Source organism: Petaurus breviceps, unplaced genomic scaffold (genome assembly GCF_028583685.1).
Source record: "Petaurus breviceps papuanus isolate PSGF00001 unplaced genomic scaffold, PetGlider_PUasm1.0 184, whole genome shotgun sequence".
In the NCBI taxonomy this organism is placed as follows: domain Eukaryota; kingdom Metazoa; phylum Chordata; class Mammalia; order Diprotodontia; family Petauridae; genus Petaurus; species Petaurus breviceps.
The window spans coordinates 13,412,930-13,435,587 of record NW_027185793.1 but is presented as its reverse complement, the minus strand read 5'-3'; the positions used below and the strand labels follow the sequence as shown (position 1 = coordinate 13,435,587).

The following is a 22,658-nucleotide window of genomic DNA, read 5'->3' as shown; positions in this document are numbered from 1 at the left end:
TCTTAGTAAAGGTAGGATTTTGTCTTGGGGGTTTCATAGCTATTATCATTGATTTAGAAAAAGTACAGCAAGATTGAGGGGAAGGCCATCCTTAAGTAATATCCTAAAGATTCCCTGGGGGTGACTATAGTAGAAAAGCTTTCCCTAAGGGTTTCTGTCTCCAGTTCACTGATGGATGAGGCAACATGGTATAGTAGATAACCAAAATACACTTGAAAGAAGACCTTGTTTTAAATCCTTTTTCAAAACCTTTGTGACCCCAGGCAATGCCTCAGTTTCCCCATCTGTAAAATGAGAGGGTTGAACTCAATGGTTTCTAAAGTCCTTGATAGCTCTAAACCTATGATCTTATGATATGATTTGAACATGATAGATATTAAAGTACACACTAGAGCTTTAGTCAAATCTTATAAAATTTAAAATTCTTGTAAAAATACATATTTAAACAAGTATCATGATGCTGGGAAATGACTACCTCTGAATTTTTTAATGGATTTAAATTATAATTTCATTGGTAAAGGGAATTTCTGGTAAGGAAATGTCCCCAACGAACTTTGAAACTTTGAAATGAGTGTTAAGGGAGTTGCCTAAGAGAACTAGAAAGCTGTTACTTGCCCAGGGTCACTTAGCCAGTATGTGTTGGAGGGAGGATTTAAGTCCAGATCTTTCAAACTTTGAGCCCAATACTCTATCTACTACACATAATGGGCGCTTCTTGATTGAAAGTTGCATTTTGATGACAATGCTCCAATGAAGATGAATCTTTGTGAGAGTAAATTATGTTTTACAAATGCCAAATGTCCATTGTGAGAATATCTCTATTTAACAACAAGGTTCTATACTCTTAAACACAGGTAATTCCAGAAAATCTACCCCCAAACAAGCTTTTAATGCAAGAAAAGTGTTTCCATATTTGATACATATCTATAAAAACACACAAAAGCAAAAACCAAAAATCTTTCCTCACACTTGATTACAAGTTTATAATGTTTCTTAAATAAAACACTGAATATAACTGGTTACTAGACTTCAGTTAGCACAGGTACAGGATAGAAACAAACCTGGAGTATGTATGCGCTTTGGTGGTTTTACATATGAGGTTTGGTCATGTGTCCTTATAGACAATTGCTGCCAAAAAAAAAAAAAACATTGTTGGGATATAAGCCTTGTAAAGCACATAATAATATAGCTTTTTTTTTTCTAAAAAAAGAATAAACTAAATACAAAAAAAGTAAACTAAATATCAATTAATTATACAAGCACTTTTCATACACAATAGACTATGACAAAATGAAGCATACGGTGTATAACTACAGCATTAATGAAAGTTCTAAAAAAATTCAAAAAACACACATTTCCTTGGCTGCACTGCATGATTAGTTTGCACATATGGCAATCCTGAAATAGCTTGATCATAGTAAATACACCATTAATCTAAGCCAGCACCAAACCCTGGGAAACTTCAGGAGTTCCTTTCACAAGAATGACATTTCAGCGCCTACAGTAACACAAATATGTAGAGCACCAGTTTTTAGAATGAGGTGTTATGGGTAGCACTTGTAGTTCCTTGGGCTTATGAGAAGGAAACAGTACAATTTGGTCTGCAATGCTCATGGTATTAAAAGTAGTCAAGGTATTTTGCTACAGGGGTCATGCTTTATCTTCTATTAATGAGTCTGGTGATATAGAACACAAACACAGTGAACTGCTCCGGCTTTGATCCTTCTTTCTAGAGTCTTATGTAATTTAATTTTTTTTCAAAATTTTATAATTTTCATTCAGCTCTGCAAGGCTTTCTTTAAGACATATTGGATGACTAGGGGAAAAAAAGCAAACATCTCTTGAATCTACTAGATTTTTTCAAAAAAATCACCTCTAAAATGAAATAGTTCAAAGTTCAAATTTATAAATCTAAAGAAAAACAAATGCGTTTCCCTTCTTGTTTAGTCTGTTCACTTCTCCATATATTATTGCATTAAAATGAACATTTATTTTTTTAAAATTATGAACTATAGCAAAATACCTAACTTTTTACAGACTGCTAACAAGAACTAACTTAGTGCCATATGCTGATCTCTTGAACCTTTAGGTTGTTTTTTTTTTTTTAGTGTTTTTTTAAAGTGAAGTTATAGTAAAAAACAACAATAACAACACAGTCACCCTGGTCCCTTTGGCCACATCAGAGTTTAAAGTATATCTGGGCACAGGGGTGAGTGGAAAGGGAGGGGGAGGGCAATAAAGGTATTTTTTTCCTCTTAGAAAAAGTCACTGACTCTTTATAGCTTGGGAAGACTAGATATGCTCAAGTGGATTAAATAGGTGAATTATTTAGTGATTATTCACTGATTTGAGTACTGAACCAAGTCTATAAAGGGGTTAGTAAAGTTGAATATCCAGTCTCATGTTGAGAGCTTCACCAAGCTCCCCCAGGAGGTAGTTGTCTTCATTACTGTCTTCCAGTATCTTAAGTTCTTTCTGTTTATGCAGAGGAATGTTAATGATTTCCAGTGTGTAAGTTCCAGGAACAGATTTTTTTTTTGGTCATGTATAAGTAGCTTAACCCATCTTGTCGGTCAATTTGGAAGATGCCATTGTCATTCCCCTGGGAGATGATGTATCGAATGTGGTTGTTGAGTGACTCAATGGCCGGCATGAATTCTAGAACATGTAACTTATTGCCAAGGCTGGAAAGGTTGAATTTCATTTTTATTGGGGTGTTCATATCGACACTTTCTAAGTCCATCTTTTCAACCTGAAAAAAAAAAAGGAGGAGATAACAGTCTTGAGGAATAAGGGCCACAAAGCATTAAGATCAAAAGAAAGAGACTCTGACTACAACATCAGTTTAATTAATCAATAATTATATCATTACACCTGAATGAACAACTTTCAGGTATGCCTTTCACCTCTCCAGCCAAAGAATAAACATAACAAAAGCAAAGATAATAGAAGTACAGAAAATTGCAGAAGAGTAGGGTTGCCTCAGTGAGAAGGAGCATTATATATTAATATTTAACTCATGAAAGCTCATAGTTTTTAGTGATAAAAAAAAATATCTAACAAATGATGTTACAGTATTGTCCCTTTTAGTGTCAAGATTTTACTTTTAAAAGACTCATTCAGAACATTCCATCTTTTCCTGTTTTGCTGTAGAGCTTTTTCATATCTTCCACTGTGTTCCCTGAACCTATATTCTGTGTATCTACATGATGACATTTATTTTTTTTAACCAATGGATGCTTCACTTAGGAGCTCTGGAGACTATTAGTAATTTGTCCTTATGTAGTATTTATGATCCTCCATAAACTAAGCCCTCTAAGTAGTCCTAAGAATAAGAATTAGAATTCTAGACTATCCAGCAATAGTAGATCTAATTTAGTCTCCATCTATGTGACATTTTACTAAATAAGTATACATTTTTCATTGCAAGTAGATCAAAATTTATAGAAAACTAACAATTCTCCCAGCTGACAAGGATTTCTTCAAAATGCACTCAGAAACCAGTAGTAAGAAGGTTTGATTAATTAAATTGATTTTCTTGCATTGGGGCAGCTAGGTGGCACAGTGAATAGAGCACCAGCCCTGAAGTCAGGAGGACCTGAGATCAAATCCAGCCTCTGACACTTAAAACTTACTAGCCATGTGACCTCAGGCAAGTCACTTAACTGGAATTGCCCTGTCTTTCCCCTCCAAAAAAGAAAAAAAATAGTTTTTTTTTTAGGATAATATAACAAACCCTAGTTGGTTCTTTGCTGACACAGCAAAGAGAAAAGGCCACTTTAGAGAATTTGTCTTTTAAAAAAGAAAAAAAACTGAAAACTCAGTTGATATTAATGGGAGTAACCCTGTCTGTTAGACCTCCCTTTCTCTTTGTCTTAGGGGGGTGAAAGGGAAAGGGCTGAATTCTTTGATCCAGGAGTCAGAAAGCTTTGGGTGTATGCTCCAATCCTTGATGAAATGGGTAGCAGCTCCTAGATGATAGCCAGTACAATGCAAAGGTGAGGTGAGCCTGAAATTAGATCTGAAAGTTTTAGCTGCCTTTTCTGATGTATTCTTTGCTAAGCATAAGTGACTAAGTAGTGTTTCTAATATATTTTCAGGTTTGGAGGCAGTCTTATAGTTTTAGGGAGTTAGGGGTTCTTTTGTTTCTCTGCTATAACTTACTAGAAACTAGAGGAACTGTAAATATCTTTCTCAGAAAAGATGACCATAAACAGAAGGAAAAGCTCCAAGCCTTTGCCTGACTTATGTGAAGATATGGACCTTGTGGGAGTCATTTAGACAATGCAGAGGTGAAATTCCAACAAAGCAATCTTATTAAATGTGTCATATTTTAACAATTACTGGGGCTATTTATTTAAGGAGATTTTTTTTTCTTTTGGTCAATACCCTTAGGAAAAGTGTAGAAAGCAAATGTCCTGCCCCAAAAGGAAGTACATAAAATATCTTTGTAATTCCTTTTGAGACAGTCCCATACATCAGCCACACCCAAGTTTTATAATTGATTCTTCAAGGGGATTCTAAGAGGAAGAGCTCTAATCTACAGAGTATCGTAGAAAAAATCCTACCCTCTCCAAGACTGAAACCCAGCTATGTTCTTGTGTGCAGTGCTGAGAGGATCCTCTCAATATGAAGCAAAGGTGAGTATCCTGGCTCCATGGGGCCAGAAGTAGGTTGTGTATTGTTACATTAGTGCTTGCTGTTACTGCTACATGAAAATATTGCAAAATCTAATTCAGAATGTTCTTTTTATAAAAGGATTTGTAATGAGAAATGTGACATTGAGAGAAACCTTGTGGGTGTTTGTTTCAAAGGAAGAAGATAGGTCTCACTCATTCTTTGGTGTCTTTCTTCCTCTTTTCTCTGCCAAGACAGTCTTTCCTGTATGTATAGACTAGCAGGTAACTCAGAATGTGTGCATCAAAATAGCCCTGATGGAAGAGTCCTGGCCCATTTAACTGCAAGTTAGAAAGATTTAAAGGTTGGGTTCACTCTCTAAATCCCCTGAGCTCTTCTTGGCTTAGTGACCAATCTTTCAGAATTAATTATTCAATAAGTATTTCAATTTGTTCTACAGAATTCTCTTTTGTACTGTATTTTGACCTCTCTTTTGCATTATATTTGGAAGCGGGGATGATTTCGCCTTTTCTATTTGAACAGTGCTTGATATATAGTAAATGCTTACTAAACGCTTTTTCATTTATTCTTTCATTCAGTCACTAATGATGTCTTTAGATGTATTGAGAACTGTAAGATAAAATAACTGGATGCACTACTATGTGTCACACTTTTATCAAGAGTAAATTATAAATGACTAGAGCCAATATCATGCTTAAGATGATATGATGACTTCTTTACATCCTATTCATGAACTGTCAATTCTAGTTTTCCCAAGAGATATCTATGTAATACTACGAAAAAGGTAAGAAGTTGGACTCAATTCAAATCTCCCAATCCAAAATTTCTTCTATGTTATTAATACCATGCTTAGTGCAAGATTATAAACTCCTTTATAATCTTATAATAGAAGAGGACACGTATGTTTTAAAATTCTCATTTCTTTCCAAGTGAGTAGAAAGTTTTATCTCCAGGGAATTCTGAACTGCAAGTTAGAGTTGCCAATTTGATTTGAAGTTTCTATACTGGCAATTCCCTAAACTGATGAAATCACAGGTTTGGTCAAAAAAAAAGTTGTAGCACTCAAGTGTTCCAAGTTCAGTCAATAAAAGCAGCATTGTTAATTTAGAAGGAAATTATGATCCTTTTTAGCACCATGTTTAATACTTAAATACTCCAGTGGATAGTCTTAAAACAATCATTTTCTTTTGTTTTTTTTAAGCAATTGGGGTTAAGTAACTTGCTCAAGGTTACATAGACAGTTATTTCTGGGTGTGGTGCTAAGTATCTGAACCCAGATTCAATCCCCCAGGTCATCCCAACACTGGGGCCAGTGCTCTTATTTGCTGAGCCACCTGGCCACCCCAAAAAAATCATTTTCATGCTTGTTCCCTTTGACCCTTGAACTATTATTTAGCACTTCAATTTTATTTAGTACTGTAATTTACCTATTCCTTCAAACTATGAAAATTTGCTCAATATTGAGTTCCACTAAGGAAAATAAAAACAAATGTTTATTAGTGTAATTTTTTCAAATAGATGAAATATTGAGACTAAATAAATTGAAATTCTAAGTAGTAAATTTACTTACCATAAATGGTTCGATTTCATTAATATTTTATTTTTTTTGCTTTCTTTCTTAGGGTAGCCATTTATTTTGCCTGCTTGAGGAGTATTTTCTTCATCTATTGTATCCATTGATAGATACTGGCCTTTGTTAAATCTCATTCCTGAAGTACAGTGGCTGTTGGCAAAAATGAGCACATGAATGATACAATTTTTTAAAACATAATCTGATACTTGCTTAGACTTTCTTTCTAGCTTTCTCCCAGAGGGTCTTATGAAAAGGAACAGATAATTTTCTCCATGAAAACTAATGTTCTCACTTTTTTTACTACCCAATGACAAATAGACTTTTTCACTATTGGAAGAAAAGTTTATTTGGACTGACTCAAGGCAATAAAGTGCACAATGTAACTTTCTGAACTTCTCTTATTCTTTATTTCCCTAAAATAGAAATATTAAGAATTATGCACATGTGGAAACTAACTTCAGAGAATCACCTATCAGTGAAAATACTTTAAAATGTAACATCATAAGTGTGTTTCTTTCCAGCTTATTTCTCCTAGTTTTAAGAATTATCGCTGAATTCACACTTCAATAACAAAAGAGAATCAATGTAATGAATCTTTATGATCATAGTATAAAGCAAGTATTTAAGTTAAAGTGATATCTTGACTATTATATGAAGAATTAATGAATTACTTTTTGAGGGACAAAGCCATAATGCTATCAAATTGTAGAAAATATTTATTATTATTATTACTTTACTTTTATTATTATCCTTTTACTTTAACTAAAAGTTCATATGGTATGTTTAATGTAAGTAGAACAACTGTGAACTACCCATGTATTCTGGATACATCCCTCATCATTTATTCCAATATTTTAAAAGTTATGTCAACTCTATCATTGTGTTTTTTAAAATTACCATTATTGTACTATTAAACATTAATAGAAAAATGAAAAGAAAAAGATTGTGAATTTCTTGATGCTCTGTGGATGGATGAAATTCAGATAATAAATACATGTGAAGTACTTTGCAAATCTTATGTTAATTTTTGTTAATATCACCATCATCACCATGTCAGTCTTCTAATCTTATGTTTTAATGGAAGATAACAGGCAAACAAATATATATGTAAACACACATAAAACCTAAATAATTTTATATATGTGCATGCACCTGTGTGTGTGTGTGTGTGTGTGTGTGTGAAGTAGAGAACATATGATCCCACCACTTCCTGGCAAACAGAGGAGGAAGAAATGGAAGCAATGTCAGATTTGATATTCTTAAACTCAAAGATCACTGCAAATGGCAACTGTAGTCATGAAATTAAAAGATACTCCTTGGAAAGAAAACTGTGGCAAATCTGGACAGAATACTAAAAAGTAGAGACATCACTTTGTCAACAAAGGTTTGTTGCTATGGTTTTTTACAGTAGCAGGTATGGTTGTAAGAGTTGGATTGTAAGGAAAGCTGAGTACTACAGAATCAATGATTTTTTATTGTGGTGCTGGAAAAGACTTTGGAGAGTCCTTTGGACAGCAAGGACATTAAATCAGTCGAAGCTTTAAAAAATAATTCATAACATTCACTAGAAGGGATATTACTAAAGCTGAAGCTTAAATAGTTTGGCTACATAATAAGGAGACATGAGTCACTGGAAAAGAGCTTTGATTTTGGGAAAGATTGAAGGAAAAAGCAGAAGGAGACAGCAGAGGATAAGATGGATAGGATACTGTCCTGGAAGCAATGAATATGAGCTTAAAAAGACTTTGAGAGATAGTGGGGAACAGAGGAGACTGACAGGCTATGCTCCATGGGGTCACGAAGAGCTGGACATGACTGGACAACTGAACTACAAAATTGGAGAAGAAAAAGAATTAACAATTGTAAGCACTAGATGTTGAAGGTGGTCAGGTAAGCCAAGAGGAAAAAAGATATGAAGTGTCATTTTTGAGGAACTGCAAGTAGACCAGTGTTGTTAGAATGAAGAGTGCATAGCCAGTTTATGAAGAGTTTAATTCCCAAATACAGTTCACATTTAATCTTGGAGGTAATGGGGAGTCATTGAAGTTCATTGAGCAGGTGACTGGTCTGACCAGGTCAGATCTACTGTTTAGAAAAACCAATTTGAGTGAAGATGGTGGACTGAGAGGAAATGCTAAATAAACTGGAAATAAAAAAGAAACAAATAAATAATAAATAAAACTAAGAGCTGGTTCTTTGAAAAGTATAAACTTGTTAAACCTTTAGCTAACCTGTTTAAAAAAGAAGAGGGCAGAAAATAAAATCAATTAAATAGCAAACGAGCAAGGTAAAATCACAGAAAAAGCAGAAGAAACAAAGAGAATAATCAGTGCATATTATGTTAATTTAATTGCAAACAATACTGAGAACATGAAAGAAATAGAGAAATATTAATTACTCAAATTATGAGCAGATCAGATACAATTTATGTAATCTAATCTCAAAAAAGAAAATAGATCTTGCCTTAAAAAGACTACAAAGTGCCTCCCCCCCAAAAAACAAACAAAAACAAAACCCTTGTATCTGATGGATTTAAGATTAATTTTTCAGACTTTTAAAGAATAGTTAATACCTATATTTCATATCTTATTTTCAAAAATAAGAGATAATTCTACCAAAATTCTTTTATGAGATAAATTCCTAATACTTGAACCAGGGAAATATTAAATGCAGAAGAAAATGTAGGTCAATATCTTTTTTCTATTTTTCATTTTTTGCTTTTTGGAGGGCAATTGGGGTTAAGTGACTTGCCCAAAGTCACACGACTAGTAAGTGTGTCTCTGAGGCCAGATATGAACTCAGGTCCTCCTGACTCCAGGGCCAGTGCTCTATTCACTGCACCACCTAGCTGCCTAAGGTCAATATCATTAAAGAATACTGACACAAAAAATTCATACCAAAGTCCATCAAAAAATTACAGCAATTTATACAAGAAATAATTCATTATTATCAAGAAAGATTTGCAGCAGGGATGCAAGGATGGTTCAGTCGTAGGAAAACAATCAACAAAATTAATCTTATTAAAACCCCAAACATCCCAAATCATATCATCCTCTCAATAAATACAGAAAAAGCCTTTGAAAAAGTATAGCACTCCTTTTTGCCAAAGTCCTAAAAAAAAGTATAGATATAGAGGCACCTTTTTTAATATCAAAAGCTTCTATCTAAAACAAGAGCAAGTATCATGTGGAATTGGCATATATACTAGAGCTGGTTCTTTGAAACTTTTCTAGTACATACAAAAGTAAAACAAGGATATCTTTTCTCCCCACTATATTTTTTGGTATAGTATCGGAAATGTTAGCAGTAAGAGATAAAAGAAATAAAGATAGGTAAAGAACAGATAAAATTATACTTGTTTGCTGATATGATGATTTACTTGGAAAATTCCAGGGAATCAAAGATACAAATGAGACAATTAATAGCTTCAGTAAAGTTGCAAGCAACAAAATAAATCCCCACAAGTCAACAGCATTTCTATATAATAATAATAAAATACAAGAAGCAATGATAAAAACAAGCTAAATAGCTGGAGGAATATTTGGTGCCCATGGCTAGGCCATGTCAATATGATAAAAAGGAGTATTACCAAAATTAATTCACACTTTCACTGCTATGGCAATCAAATAACCAAGAGGATACTTTACAAAGCTTCATAATGACAAAATTCACTTGGAAAAACAAAAGGTCTAGAAAATCTAGGGAAATTATGAAAGAGGTAAGGATGAAGGAAGAATAGCACTTACTAGACTAGACTAGAATATAAACTATACCATAGTTTATAGCAGAGTTAGTTTATAGTCACAAAAAAAAATTAGCACTAAAAATGGAGAAATAGATCAATGGAACAGATTACACAAGGAAGATTCAGATCATTAGAATTCAATGACATTTTTGATGAAGTTTGATAAAGTGGAAAACCTAAACTTAACTTGAGAAAAAACACTCTGTATTTGATAAAACCTGCTGGGAAAACTGGAAAACAATCTGGTAAAAATTAGGCTTAGACCAACAGCTGCCGTAAGACTCCACAATACTCCCTATTAAAGAGCAAACTATAAAAAATTTAGAAAAGAAACATCATATGCATCTCACCAGTGATGGGTAGGAGATGCATTCTTAACCAAATAAGAGACAGGGGCAACTATACAAGATAAAATATATACCTTTGATTAACCTGGAACTTAAAAGATTCTAAACAGACAAAATTAATGTGCTTAGAAAAAAAGGAAAGTGGTTGAATGGGAAAAATCTTTGTATCAAATTTCTCTGATAAGGGTTTTGAATCCAATATATATATAAATAACTATGTGTGTATACATATACATATGTGTGTGCATGCGTGTGTGTATAATAACCATTCCTCAATAGATAAAAAGTCAAAGGATATAAATAGTTTTCACAACCATATGAAAAAAATGCTCCAAAGAGGTACATTCTCTCTCTCTCTCTCTCTCTCTCTCTCTCTCTCTCTCTCTCTCTCTCTCTCTCTGTGTCTCACACACACACACACACACACACACACACACACACTGACCTATAAAAGATAAAGTCCAATGTGACTGAAACAAGTTGGTTAGATAATTTAGCCTTTGAAATGTTTATTCTACCCATATCAAGAAGACATAAGTTGAAGAGGAAAGACTATCAGGAAATTAACTCAGTAAGGAATGAAGGAGAATATCCTAGAGGGCAAGAATTCATAGATAAAAACTACAAGGATTTGTACTGGGTGATAAATTTGGATGGTGTCAACCTCAAAGGACTTCTACTTAGTGAAGGTAGTAGAGAATGTGAAAGTAAAAATGGGGAGTTATGGATATACTCACTCATGTGAGTATCTCATATTATTATTATGTGAATATCTCAATATTAGGGTAATATACTTCCAATTTATTGGATGTGGTGGGAGGAGTCATGTTCAGCCATGTTCAACTATTTCTGTCATTTCTGACTTTTCATGACCCCATTTGGCAAAGAAATGGTAGTGGTTCTTCAGATAATTTTACAGATGAGGAAACTGAGGTAAACAGGGTTACATTACTTGAGCAAGGTCACATAACTACTAAGTGTCTGAGGCCAAATTTGAACTCAAGAAGATAAGTCTTGACTCTAGGCCCAGGACTCTATACATTGTGACACCTAGCTACAACTATGAAATGGATCATCACATTATATTCCAATAATAGCCATTACTGTAAATGGTTGTGAGGCAACATCAGGATTAATTCAAGTGTTAGTAAAGGACAGAGATGAAAGACTAAGATGAAAAGAAATTGTTCATGAGGAAAGAAGGCTGCAGTGGCTAGAGCTGAACCTTTGAACGATATTAGAATACATAGGCCATTCCTTGAAATACAACCTGTGGTAATGGATGGCTGCATATATTTCATGTTTTTATGAATCAGAGTTATGCCTGGGAGGTAGAGTTTTCAGTTGATGATAAGGCTATCAATTTACTTTGTGGAATTTGCCTGGATATTTTGGAGTCTGTATTTGTAGTCTGTGGATTTCTCAATAGTCAGCTGATGAAAGATAACATCCTTCTGATGGATAATTCTAGTTCTCAGGTACTTGTTAGTTATTAGGAAGGTGCTAAATTTTTATAGCCTGTAGTAATGTTCTACAGTTTCTACCATTTCATTGCATAATCTATATTGATCACTAAATCCCAGCTGCTTAAGGATAATATTTTTTTGTAATTTTGGTGGCAGAGGTCTGGTCCTGAATTGCCAGTATAAACTCTTCCATTTCCACATACAACTCTGCATGACTTTGTTAACCATATTGTTGATTTTACTCTTGGATCCTAGTCCATGGGCTTCATCTATAGGTCAATCATATTTGGTTACATTCAACAAACTCAGTAGTATGTGTATATATATATATACATACATATATATATACATATATATGTTTTATCAGTCTTTATTATTTCTTGGTGAAGTGATGTTTGCTTGTTCCAAAAGTAATTCTATAGACTTCTGACCTATTAAGTATTTGCTCTAACAATATTAATTGATTCTCTTCCTCCTTGAAGAAATGTTATTCTTTCTATAGTTGCCTTAGAGTGACAGATCCCCTTACATTATGACATGGGCTTTTGTTAGTATGCTTTCCAAATCTGTTGTTATTCATTTTATACTTCTGAAAGTGTACATTAAGACTGATATTGACATGTTAATTGCTTTAAATGGGTTGTTCCCGTTCAGCTTTGATTTTAGGATGCCAGTATAAACATATTCTCTTTGATATGTTTATTCCTAATGTGTTTTGCCTGGAAGATTCAAGATACCTTAAGATATCACTTTTATCTTTTGGTTCAATGTAAACTGATTTAAGTTTATAGACTTCAGTCTCTATTTTTCCTTAGTGTTCATTAAGAATTTAAGGCTTATCAAGTCAAAATTACATTTTGATAATACTTAGAAAAAGATTTCAGAAGATGAAGGATACAATATATTTTTGGTGGAACCATACAACTTGATACTACTAATGCAAATCAAGTGATTAATAAGGCATTTGATTTGATGTGAATGCCATACTTAATTCTATCTGGAAGAGATAATTGGTTTTAATGTTGGCAAAATCATAATGGTTTAAATTTCCTGCCTGAGAAAATATCAATTGTTCTTGATTTTGTGTTGATGGCACATTTTAAATAGAAAAATTTCCAGGATGACATCAATCTAATATTTTTTTTTTACTATATTTGGATCTATTTTATATATTTGCAGTGCACATATAAGATGAAAATGTGAAATTGAGTCAAAACTTTTGTGGTTCCCCATAAAGACAATGTTACAGTGCTTTTGGGCAGCTCTTTCAACAATTAGTAAACCAATAAGTCACTCTTTATAGCCCTGGGACTTTTTTTGGCACAACATTTTTGCACCTCATCGTAAGATATTATTTTCTTTGCAAGTGTTTTATAATTATTTTTTGTATGGTACAAGTTGTGAATGCTTTGTATATAAACATATAATCATCCCATATTTTTGAGGAATTGCTGGTGTTTTCACCTTTGGTACAGAAAAATGTGATACCTTCTGTTAAGAATGGCTTGTGTCTAAGCTGGTAAAGTGCTTTACTAGCAATTTATGAACCACTTTGAAAACTTCTGGGTCAAAAATTATCCATCTTGTCTGATGACACAACTTTTACAGTATTTTAAAGAAGGCAGGGCTTCAAATTCTTTGATATTGCTGTTTGTTGTTCGTTATTTTAACAATGTGCAGGGGCGCAGGAGAGTGCGGGAGGAGGAACGGGCGGCTGAAGCGGTGGACTTGGGAAGATCTGCTCTATGGAGTAAATTCGATTAGTGATCGGTTCTCAGAATTAAGGAGTTAGAAGTGAGAGCTCAGATCAGTGAGTACTTATCCAGTACTGCTTTGAACCACCTCAGAAGGGGAGAATGGATTTATCAGGAATGAAAAAGAAGAGCTTGCTAGGAGTCAAAGAAAATAATAAAAAGTCCAGCACTCGGGCTCCCTCTCTCACCAAACGTAAAGATAGAACTGATGACAAGTCAAACGACAAGGTCTAAAGATAAAGGGGCCACCAAAGAGTCGAATGAAAAGGACCGTGGTAGAGACAAAGCTCGTAAGAGGCGAAGTGTCTCCAGTGGGAGCAGCACCTCCAGGTCTCTCTCCAGTTCCACCTCCAACTCTGGCTCTAGTACTAGCACTGGCTCTAGCAGTGGGTCCAGCTCTTCTTCTGCATCAAGTCGCTCAGGAAGCTCTAGCACTTCCCGAAGTTCCAGCTCCAGCAGTTCCTCTGGATCTCCTAGTCCCTCTCGAAGAAGGCATGACAATAGGAGGCGTTTCCGCTCCAAATCAAAGCCACTTAAAAAGGATGAAAAGGAAAGGAAGAGAAGAAGTCCTTCACCAAAACCCACCAAAGTACACATTGGAAGGCTTACTAGGAATGTGACAAAGGATCACATCATGGAAACATTTTCCACTTACAGGAAAATTAAAATGATTGATATGCCTGTGGAAAGGATGCATCCTCATTTATCCAAAGGTTATGCATATGTGGAGTTTGAAAATCCAGATGAGGCTGAAAAGGCATTGAAGCACATGAGGACAGATCGATGGTCAGGAGATAACAGCCACTGCAGTGCTGGCCCCCTGGCCCAGGCCCCCACCCAGGCGATTTAGCCCATCCAGAAGGATGTTGCCACCACCCCCGATGTGGCATAGATCACCACCACGCATAAGAAGAAGGTCCCGCTCTCCTAGGCGCAGATCTCCTGTCCGCCGACGATCCCGCTCCACAGGCCGCCGGTGCCACCAAAGCCGCTCCAGCTCCAATTCTTCCCGATAAAGCAAGGCAGCTGTTATCACTTTGTAACTTAAATATTATTGAACACAATATTAAAGCATTGTACTGAGGGTGGGGGAAAGAAGAAATGGGAATCAAGCACTGGCTAGCAAAGGTTTATTTAATGCATTGGATGTCTTCTTGCCCTTGAAGGCTTCTAAACAGCAAATTTGATTGATTTCTCAGGACTGAATTTTGGCTCACAGGAATATTTAAGGTTCAAGAATTGCAGCCTAAATAAGGCTTTTTTTTTTTTTTCCTGGCCTAGACAGAAAGCTGGGCTGTTAGCAACTTCTGAGAAAATCAGGAAACCAGCAGCGGCAAACCAAGTAAAACAGAGATCAAGATGCTCAAGTTCTCCACACCCCAAAGTGGCAGCGTTGTTTTTTTTTTTTTTTCCCCTCTCCCTAAGTAAATTTTTCATAAATATGAAGACTTGATGGTTGCTTTTTGGACAGGCTGATTCTTTAAGAAGAGAGGACATGAGCTTATACATGTCCACTTTATCTCCTGCTAAAGCTATGTGTGCTGCTTTGAATTTTTTTTCTCCTGATTTTGAGGGCCAAAAGATCCTGGGAAGCAGTACAGATTTTTCATACCCCTCTTTTACTCATTGTTGTAAATGGTTCTTTAAACACACCAGTACCCACCTCAGAAATTGGTAAACAAGTTGTCGGCCAGCTCCTGGGTGCTGCCTCATCAAGGAGCCAGCCCTCTGAGGTTATGGCCCCTTGAAAAGCTAGCAGGTTTAATTTTGCGAAATGTAAATTGCATTCTTGGCTTTTATTGTACAGTCAATACTAGAAAATTTCTGTGTTGAGTTTTGTATCTTTGTAGCATTTTAGATAATGTGTTTGTACTTTTGTTGTGTAGAATGGAAGGAAATCATTAAATAAACCTCAAGGGTTGAAATACAAAAAAAAAAAAAACCCAAACAATGTGCAAACTTTCTATTTTTCACAGTCCAATTTGCCTGTATGTTGTGTTGAACTTTTTGTGACCACATTAGAGCAGAATTTTCAACATCCTTCTTCAGGTGCTCTCTCTTATCTTCATTTCTTAAGCCTCTGTAGTAAAGTTCTTAGTTTAGGTTGAATTATTTATTTTGTTCTCTGTGATGCTCTGCCTAAACTTAACATTTAGACTTTTGCTTTTGTTTGCTAATTAATAGAATTTAGAATTTATGATATGCTGTTATTTTCTGGATTTCTTTTCAAAGGTTCTGATTGTTGCCTTTAAATGGGTGATACTTTCAAGTTTTCTTTTGCATGTGCCAGCCAAGTACTGCTGTAATCTTCCAATTTCTTTCTACAGATATTCAATAGCTATCTCAAAGTGCTTCTCCTTAAGGATATTCCTTGTTAGTGCCACCTTCCTTTTTTTTCTTTTCTTTCCCTTGGCAAGTCTGTAACATATACTGAAATGTGTAGACCCTGGAAGGTTTTTGTACTTTCTGTCAAATACTATATTAGAATGTATTTATTATGCAGGAATTCATGTAGTAGGTATAAGATTTTTTTTTTAATACTGCTTTGGAATAATTGATCTGCCAGGTGAATTCATGGTTTCAAATTCAAAAAGGGATTTTCAGAATTATTGTCTAACCATGCCCAAACATTTTTCAAAGTCAACTGACAAGTTGTTATTTTTGTTATCTATTTTGTTATTAGGCAAAAATTCTGCATTAAGTATTTACAGTGACATTAGGTTCTTCAACTTTTCTCTCCTCTAATTTTTAGCCTTTCCCTGATTTCATCTTTTATATGTAGCATTTAATCCAGATTTAGGGATGAAGTTACTTTCTACAATTTCCCTGCATTGGTCAGCATACATGGTTCTGTGAATTGGAATTTTGATGCCTCTGATAAAAAGCAGCATGAAGACTTTCTCTGGGGGCGGCCAGGTAGCACAGCGAGTAAGAGCACCAGTTCCAGTGTTGAGAAGACCTGGAGATCAAATCCCGGTCTCAGATACTCAGCACCACACCCAGAAATAACTGGCCGTGTAACCTTGAGCAAGTTACTTAACCCCGATTGCTTTATAAAAAAAAAAAAAAGACTTTCTCTATAATTGGTGAGTTCTCTTTCCATTTTTGTTATGATATAATAGTAGACCATAATGTAAATATTTATGCACTCTTGTGGTTTGTATCCTTTTGTGGATAGTGTCATCTGCACCAAAGCATTTCTATCAGGTGATGCATTAGTATATTTGATTTGTTCCAATGTAGATTGCTTTCTTGGAGGACCAAAATATGAAGGACTTCACAATCTTTTATGATAAGATGATTATAATGACAGTTTCAAGTCAGCCCAGCTTGAACCCACATGCTGTCCCATTTATTTCTTAAATTCGTATAAGGCATTTCATAGGAGTGGCAGTAGTATTGCTAGAGTCTAATTATGTGGCATTTCAAGGTTTCTTCCAGGTTTTTGCAGCTATCATAGAAATCTTAGGACACACAGAGTCCCTGCTATACATCAACTTTGTTGATGTTCTCTTACTCTGCCATTCCTCATCCCCACTCTTGCCCATAATATGTATTCTGGGTTTCATATAATCATCATTATTAGAATAACTTTTTCACATAATAGGTAGTGCCTCTTTTTTAGCGTCACATATAAGACAGAATATAAAACTCTTAATGATGTCGATGGGATTATCTCACCCTTGTCTGATTCTGTAGTACCCAGGTGAGCAACCACAGAGATAACCATCTTCCATGTTGGAATAATCATAATTGCATGGGTTATTTGTCGATGAATATTCATTCACATCATGGCATTCACTGGAAAACTGATCAAAAGAGAATCCAGATGGACAAGTACATTTGTCGTTTCCAAAGGTATTGTAGAAAGAGGCAGAACCACAAGCATTTGGATTGTTGCACTCATTGTCATCTATTTGAAAAACAGAGGACTATTATTCAGGAACATAAAATGAAACTAATAACCCCCCAAAGTTTTAAATTTTAAAAGAATAGAAGAATTTAATTTTGTGTGTTTACAAGTCTATGAGGACATTCGAAGTTGAAAAACTGTGTCAGTATGGTTTGGGCATGAATATGCTTTACATTTGGTTTCTCATTTGCAAGCTATACTAACATTCCTCTGAAAGAATTTGAGATCTACCTATTCAATAATTCCTCTTAAAATACAACTACTTCAGTTATTCTTTTCCCTTTGACTGTAACCTTCATTCTATAGAGAGAAATAATGTAAATGATTTAAAGAAATTGAATGAAGAGAAATTATTTATAACCATTTTCTTAGTATTGTTTTACCTGCTTACAGATCAATCTTATATCAAGCTCATCTTTCTCAGCTAGGCTCATGAAAATAAATTATGTGTAATTATTTCAAGACTGCTAACATTATAATGATGACACATTAGATGGCAAGGGAGTCATGTAATACTTTATTAACATGTCTATAGGATCATAGTTTGACTAGTTTTGACTTTGGCCACTATGATTCTGTACTTAACTATACAGATGATACAGAACATATCCTATCACAAAGAAGCAATGCATATTCTGTGCTTCTGGTAAGTATTGTAATCAAAGTTTCATCCTGGGAAAAGTTCACATTTAGCTTTGTGGAATTCTTAGTAATTTCCAGGTATCTATGATGGACACTAAAATGTTTATTTAATATAATATTTGTACAAATTATTTTTCATATGCTACAATTGACCTGTTTGCAGCTAGGCATTGGGAGCCCTGTTAATGATTTGTAGAAGTACAAAAAGACATTTTGGAATATTTCCATTGGAAGTGAATATCCATTTGAAGAGATGTCTTAGAATATGAATGGAAATAGGCAATAAAGTTCCTATCAGTAAAGGATATAGTTAATAAGAGAAAAATATTTGTTTGACAATTCTGTTAGGAATAGGGATTTACATATAATAGAAGAAATCCCTACAGACTGCAGAACATTATCTCACTGAATTTAAGGTAGCATTTTTTTTTAGAAATTATTCTGAACAGAAATACATTTGACATTACATTTAATGGAGATAGTACTGGGCTTACCCAAAGTACATTTTCTACTAGTGTAAGTACTGTGTGCTACAATTAGATCTTATACCTGAATGCAGCATTATCTTTTCTGATTTGGAATGTTTATCAGATAAAATTCAACAAAAAAGGAACTAAGGTGATAACACTATTTCTTTTTAAAACAGAGATTGTGTCAGAAATATTGAAGTAGATTAAATTATGTCAATGAATTGACCATGTTAATTAGCTTTAAATATAACACTTTCAGAAAGTACTTTGTAAATTTCACAAGGAAACATTTAAGTATGCATATTTAAATAGTTTAAAAGCATTGTCATGAAGTATTCAGTTGTATATTATTCAGCAACATCACAACATATTGTAGAATAGAAATAGAACTTTTAAAACATATATAAGGGGGGTAGACTCATATCCTCTCCACATTACACATGATTTTAACATATGGTCATTGCATGTCAAGTCAAATCCATAAAAACTCAATTGGCATGTCATAAGTCACAGAATCAAATAGAAGGTGCTAACTCAAAGTAGCAAAAACTGTACATAAAATAAGGTACTTCTTTCTTTTGTACATATGTTAAAGTGAATGAGACTTAAAATAGTAAAACTATTTTAAATAGTAAAATGTATGCAGATTCTGCAAGTTAAGGGAAATCATAGGGTTCTCTTTCATATGCAACTGATGTTTTTTGAATTCTTTAAATCATAAGTTTTTCTTGATGTCAAAATCCATAAAGGTTATTCATTTGTTGTAATATTATGGAAGGATAAAATACCACTCTAGATCTGGAATTCAATTCTTTTAATTATTTGATTAGTTTTCTCTAATTCAGTTCACCACCTATTTGAAGAACAGACATTGTGTAACCTTTTTCTTAAGTCTCATTTTTTTTAACATTCTTTACCATTTGACTTTAGAACTACGGGTGAGAACCTTTACTTTTGGGAATTATTTTTTTTGGGGGGGAGGGTTCTCCTACCTGTCTGATCACTACATCTCAATTTCCTTTGCTGGTTTAAATGTTGGAGAACCCTAAGGCTCTGACATGGCCCCTCTTTTATTTCTAAATTCTCTTTCTTTGTGGTCTTATTGGCTAATATATGCATTTAATTATTATTTTTTCTGTAGGTAACTATAGAATATAGACTAGCATTCTTAGTGAGGTGTTTCTAAGTATCTATTGGACATTTGAAACTGGATATTCCATAGCCCTCAGAAATTCAACATATCCACAAAAGAATTCATAATCTGTTCCGAATACCTACTCTTCTTGTGAACTTTCCTACTTCTGTCAAGGACATCACCTTTCTTCCAGTCACCCAGGTTCATACATTAGCTATTTTCCTAAATGCTTAATTTTCATTCCTATTAGTTGCCAAATCTAACTGTTTCTACTTCCATATATCTTTTCCTCATCACAGAGGCACCACTCTCAATCAGGCCCTCATGTTCTCCCTTGTAGACTGTTGCAACACATTCTAATTGGTCTCTGTACCTCAAGAAATTTGCTACTTTGGTCCATCATCTACATAACTACTAAAGTGATTTTCTTGAAGCTCAGATCTGATTATGAAATTGCCCATTCAGTAAACTCCTGTGACTTCCCCATTGCATTGAGTCAAATACTAAATAACTCTAATTTGATTTTAATACCCAATGCTTTTAATACCTGGCTCCAACCTACCTTTCTAACTTTATTATACATGACTATACTTCCCTCGATGATCTTGCTCAATTGGTCTTCCTATTTCTTAGAGAGTGTCTTTGCCATTGCACCATCTCTCTCCCTCCTAGGGGAGTTCGAATTCCACCTTCTACATAAAACTTTTCCAATTTCCCTGGCTACTAATCCATGTTTTCTCAATTATTGTCTGCTAAATTTATTTTGTTTATAGAATTGTCTTGGCTAACAGAATGTCACTTCCCTGAAGAGAAGGTCTTTTGTCACAAGCACCTATCAAAGTGTGTGGTGCATAATAATTATATAATAAATGGATAACGATTTGGCTTATTATGAAGAATATTATGGATTTGTAAAAAAAATTGACACTTTTGTTCCAAGTGAGAATACCATTCACAAACTAAGCAATGATTTGTAATCTTTTTTTTTTTTCTTTTTGGAGGGGAGAGGGCAGGACAATTGGGGTTAAGTGATTTGCCCAAGGTCACATGGCTAGGTGACTCTAGGGCTGGTGCTTTATTTACTGTGCCACCTAGCTGTCCCATTTGTAATCTCTTTAAATTTTACTTTTAGATAATGCTTAATCTCTACTGTACCATGTAGAATAACCAGACAGATATTCCTACTACTTTCATCTCCTTTATACCTTTTTAGCTGCTTCAAAGTGAGATGAGATTCTCATAGTAAAAATGGGCCAAGACTAAGAACTTCTCCAATTTTCATGATGGTTTTATAACAAAGATAATAAAAAAAAACTATCATGAGTTGCTATTATTCATACTTATATCCCTTTTTGTGGTCTTGTTAAAAAAATACAGAGCAAGCACTTTTTAATCCGAAACAATTGTCTGGAATTAAATTTAAGTCAATGTGATATATCAAGTGAAGGATCTTGATTTTTCGTGACTGTTTATAAAATGATGTTGTCATCAAAATTATGGTGTTGGAATTCTATATGAATCTACATATATATGTACACACACACACACATATATATGCATACATGTATATGCATATTTATATTGTCATTCCTACATAACTTCTCATAGATGGAACTGTTTATCATTACTTTATTTCTCCCAGCACTTAAAAAGATACTATTATTTTGTACATATCAGGCACTTAACCAATCTTTGTAGAATTAATAAATTAGCACCCAGAGCAGGGGTTCTTAACACAGACCCCTTAAGTCTTCATGGATAGATTGTCAGGGAGTCTATGAACTTTGAACATAATTTGACCCAGAAGCCCCAAAACATATAATTCAATAATTCCTTTAAAGCTGTCTTTAAACTTTCATTTTAGTCAGATCCCCTATTTTAGAGGCAAAGATATTGTGACTTAGAGAGATAAAGTAACTTCCCCAGTCACAAACACCTATATCTCCTGATTCTGCCTGCTGTAGACTTTATAAAACCATGTCACATCTTTGTTTACAGAATGAGGATGAGGATTTGGTCATTCAAATCTTCTATTCTTGGCAGTAGAATAGCATGTAGCACAAGGTCTTCCACAATGGTTAGCCTTGAAATAACAAATACATCATTCTGATTTTCATAAGGCAAAAGAATGACTTTTAATACTGAATTATCTTGTTAATTTATGAACTGCTGCTAGAGCAAAGAGATATCTGTAGTGTTTTTTTTTAATCCTGAGATCCTAGTATAGTGGCTGGTACATAGAAAGTATTTAATAAATGCTTGATTGACTGATTGATAGAGATTTGAGAAGTTTACCAACAAATGAAATGAAATCCATTTATTTTGCTGAGTATTAACTAGGAATGTGAACTACATTCAACTTGGTTGCTAAGATATGGGAATTTTCAATTATTTAATCTCCATATTGCTATTTCCCCCTTTTTTGTTTAAGTATATCATTTTCTGATGTCCCATGTTACAAAATGTTTGGCTATGAGTTGTCTTCTAGATGACTCATAAAATCATAAATAATTTAAATAAGCATGAGGCATTTTCAGATGTCTTATCATATTTCTTTAAAGCTACCTTTACTCAAACATTATCAATTTAGGACACAAACCTGAATAGATAAATAATCAATGCTAGAAAGCTTCCCACTTTTTTTAGTTGCCAACAGCATTTTCTGGAATTAGGTATACCAATTGTCTTTTTTACTTCTACTTAAACATTTTACATTTTATTGTTCTAAAGGAGATGTGTAGTTGTTTGTGTATGAAAGGGAGAGACTGGACAATCCTCAGTGTCAGTCTTTTATCTTCAAATTTTTATGGAGAGAGGTAATAATGGTAGCACAATATCACAATGATAGAGTGGTATGATATAAAATAAAATGATCAATATACTTGAAAAGAATAATGAAAATGCTATTATTTTTAAACTCTGATGTCCTATTTATTGTTTCTAATGACCAAGAAGTGTATAGTGCACAGGTTTTT

At 34.2% G+C, this 22,658-nt stretch overlaps 1 protein-coding gene and 1 pseudogene across 1 annotated transcript in view; one reads left to right on the top strand and one right to left on the bottom strand.

The window, feature by feature from the left end:
* Positions 1–540: 540 nt before the first annotated feature.
* LOC138161219 (fibrillin-2-like) overlaps positions 541–22,658 on the bottom strand; it is a 152,583-nt gene continuing 130,465 nt past the window's right edge. Inside the window, 5 exon segments of the mRNA XM_069088046.1 lie at positions 541–2,526; positions 2,528–2,752; positions 3,737–3,744; positions 6,216–6,361; positions 17,205–17,436. Of these exon segments, the coding sequence (XP_068944147.1) occupies positions 2,377–2,526; positions 2,528–2,752; positions 3,737–3,744; positions 6,216–6,361; positions 17,205–17,436 (761 nt within the window). The 3' untranslated portion in view covers positions 541–2,376.
* Positions 13,497–15,479, top strand: LOC138161336 (RNA-binding protein with serine-rich domain 1-like; annotated as a pseudogene).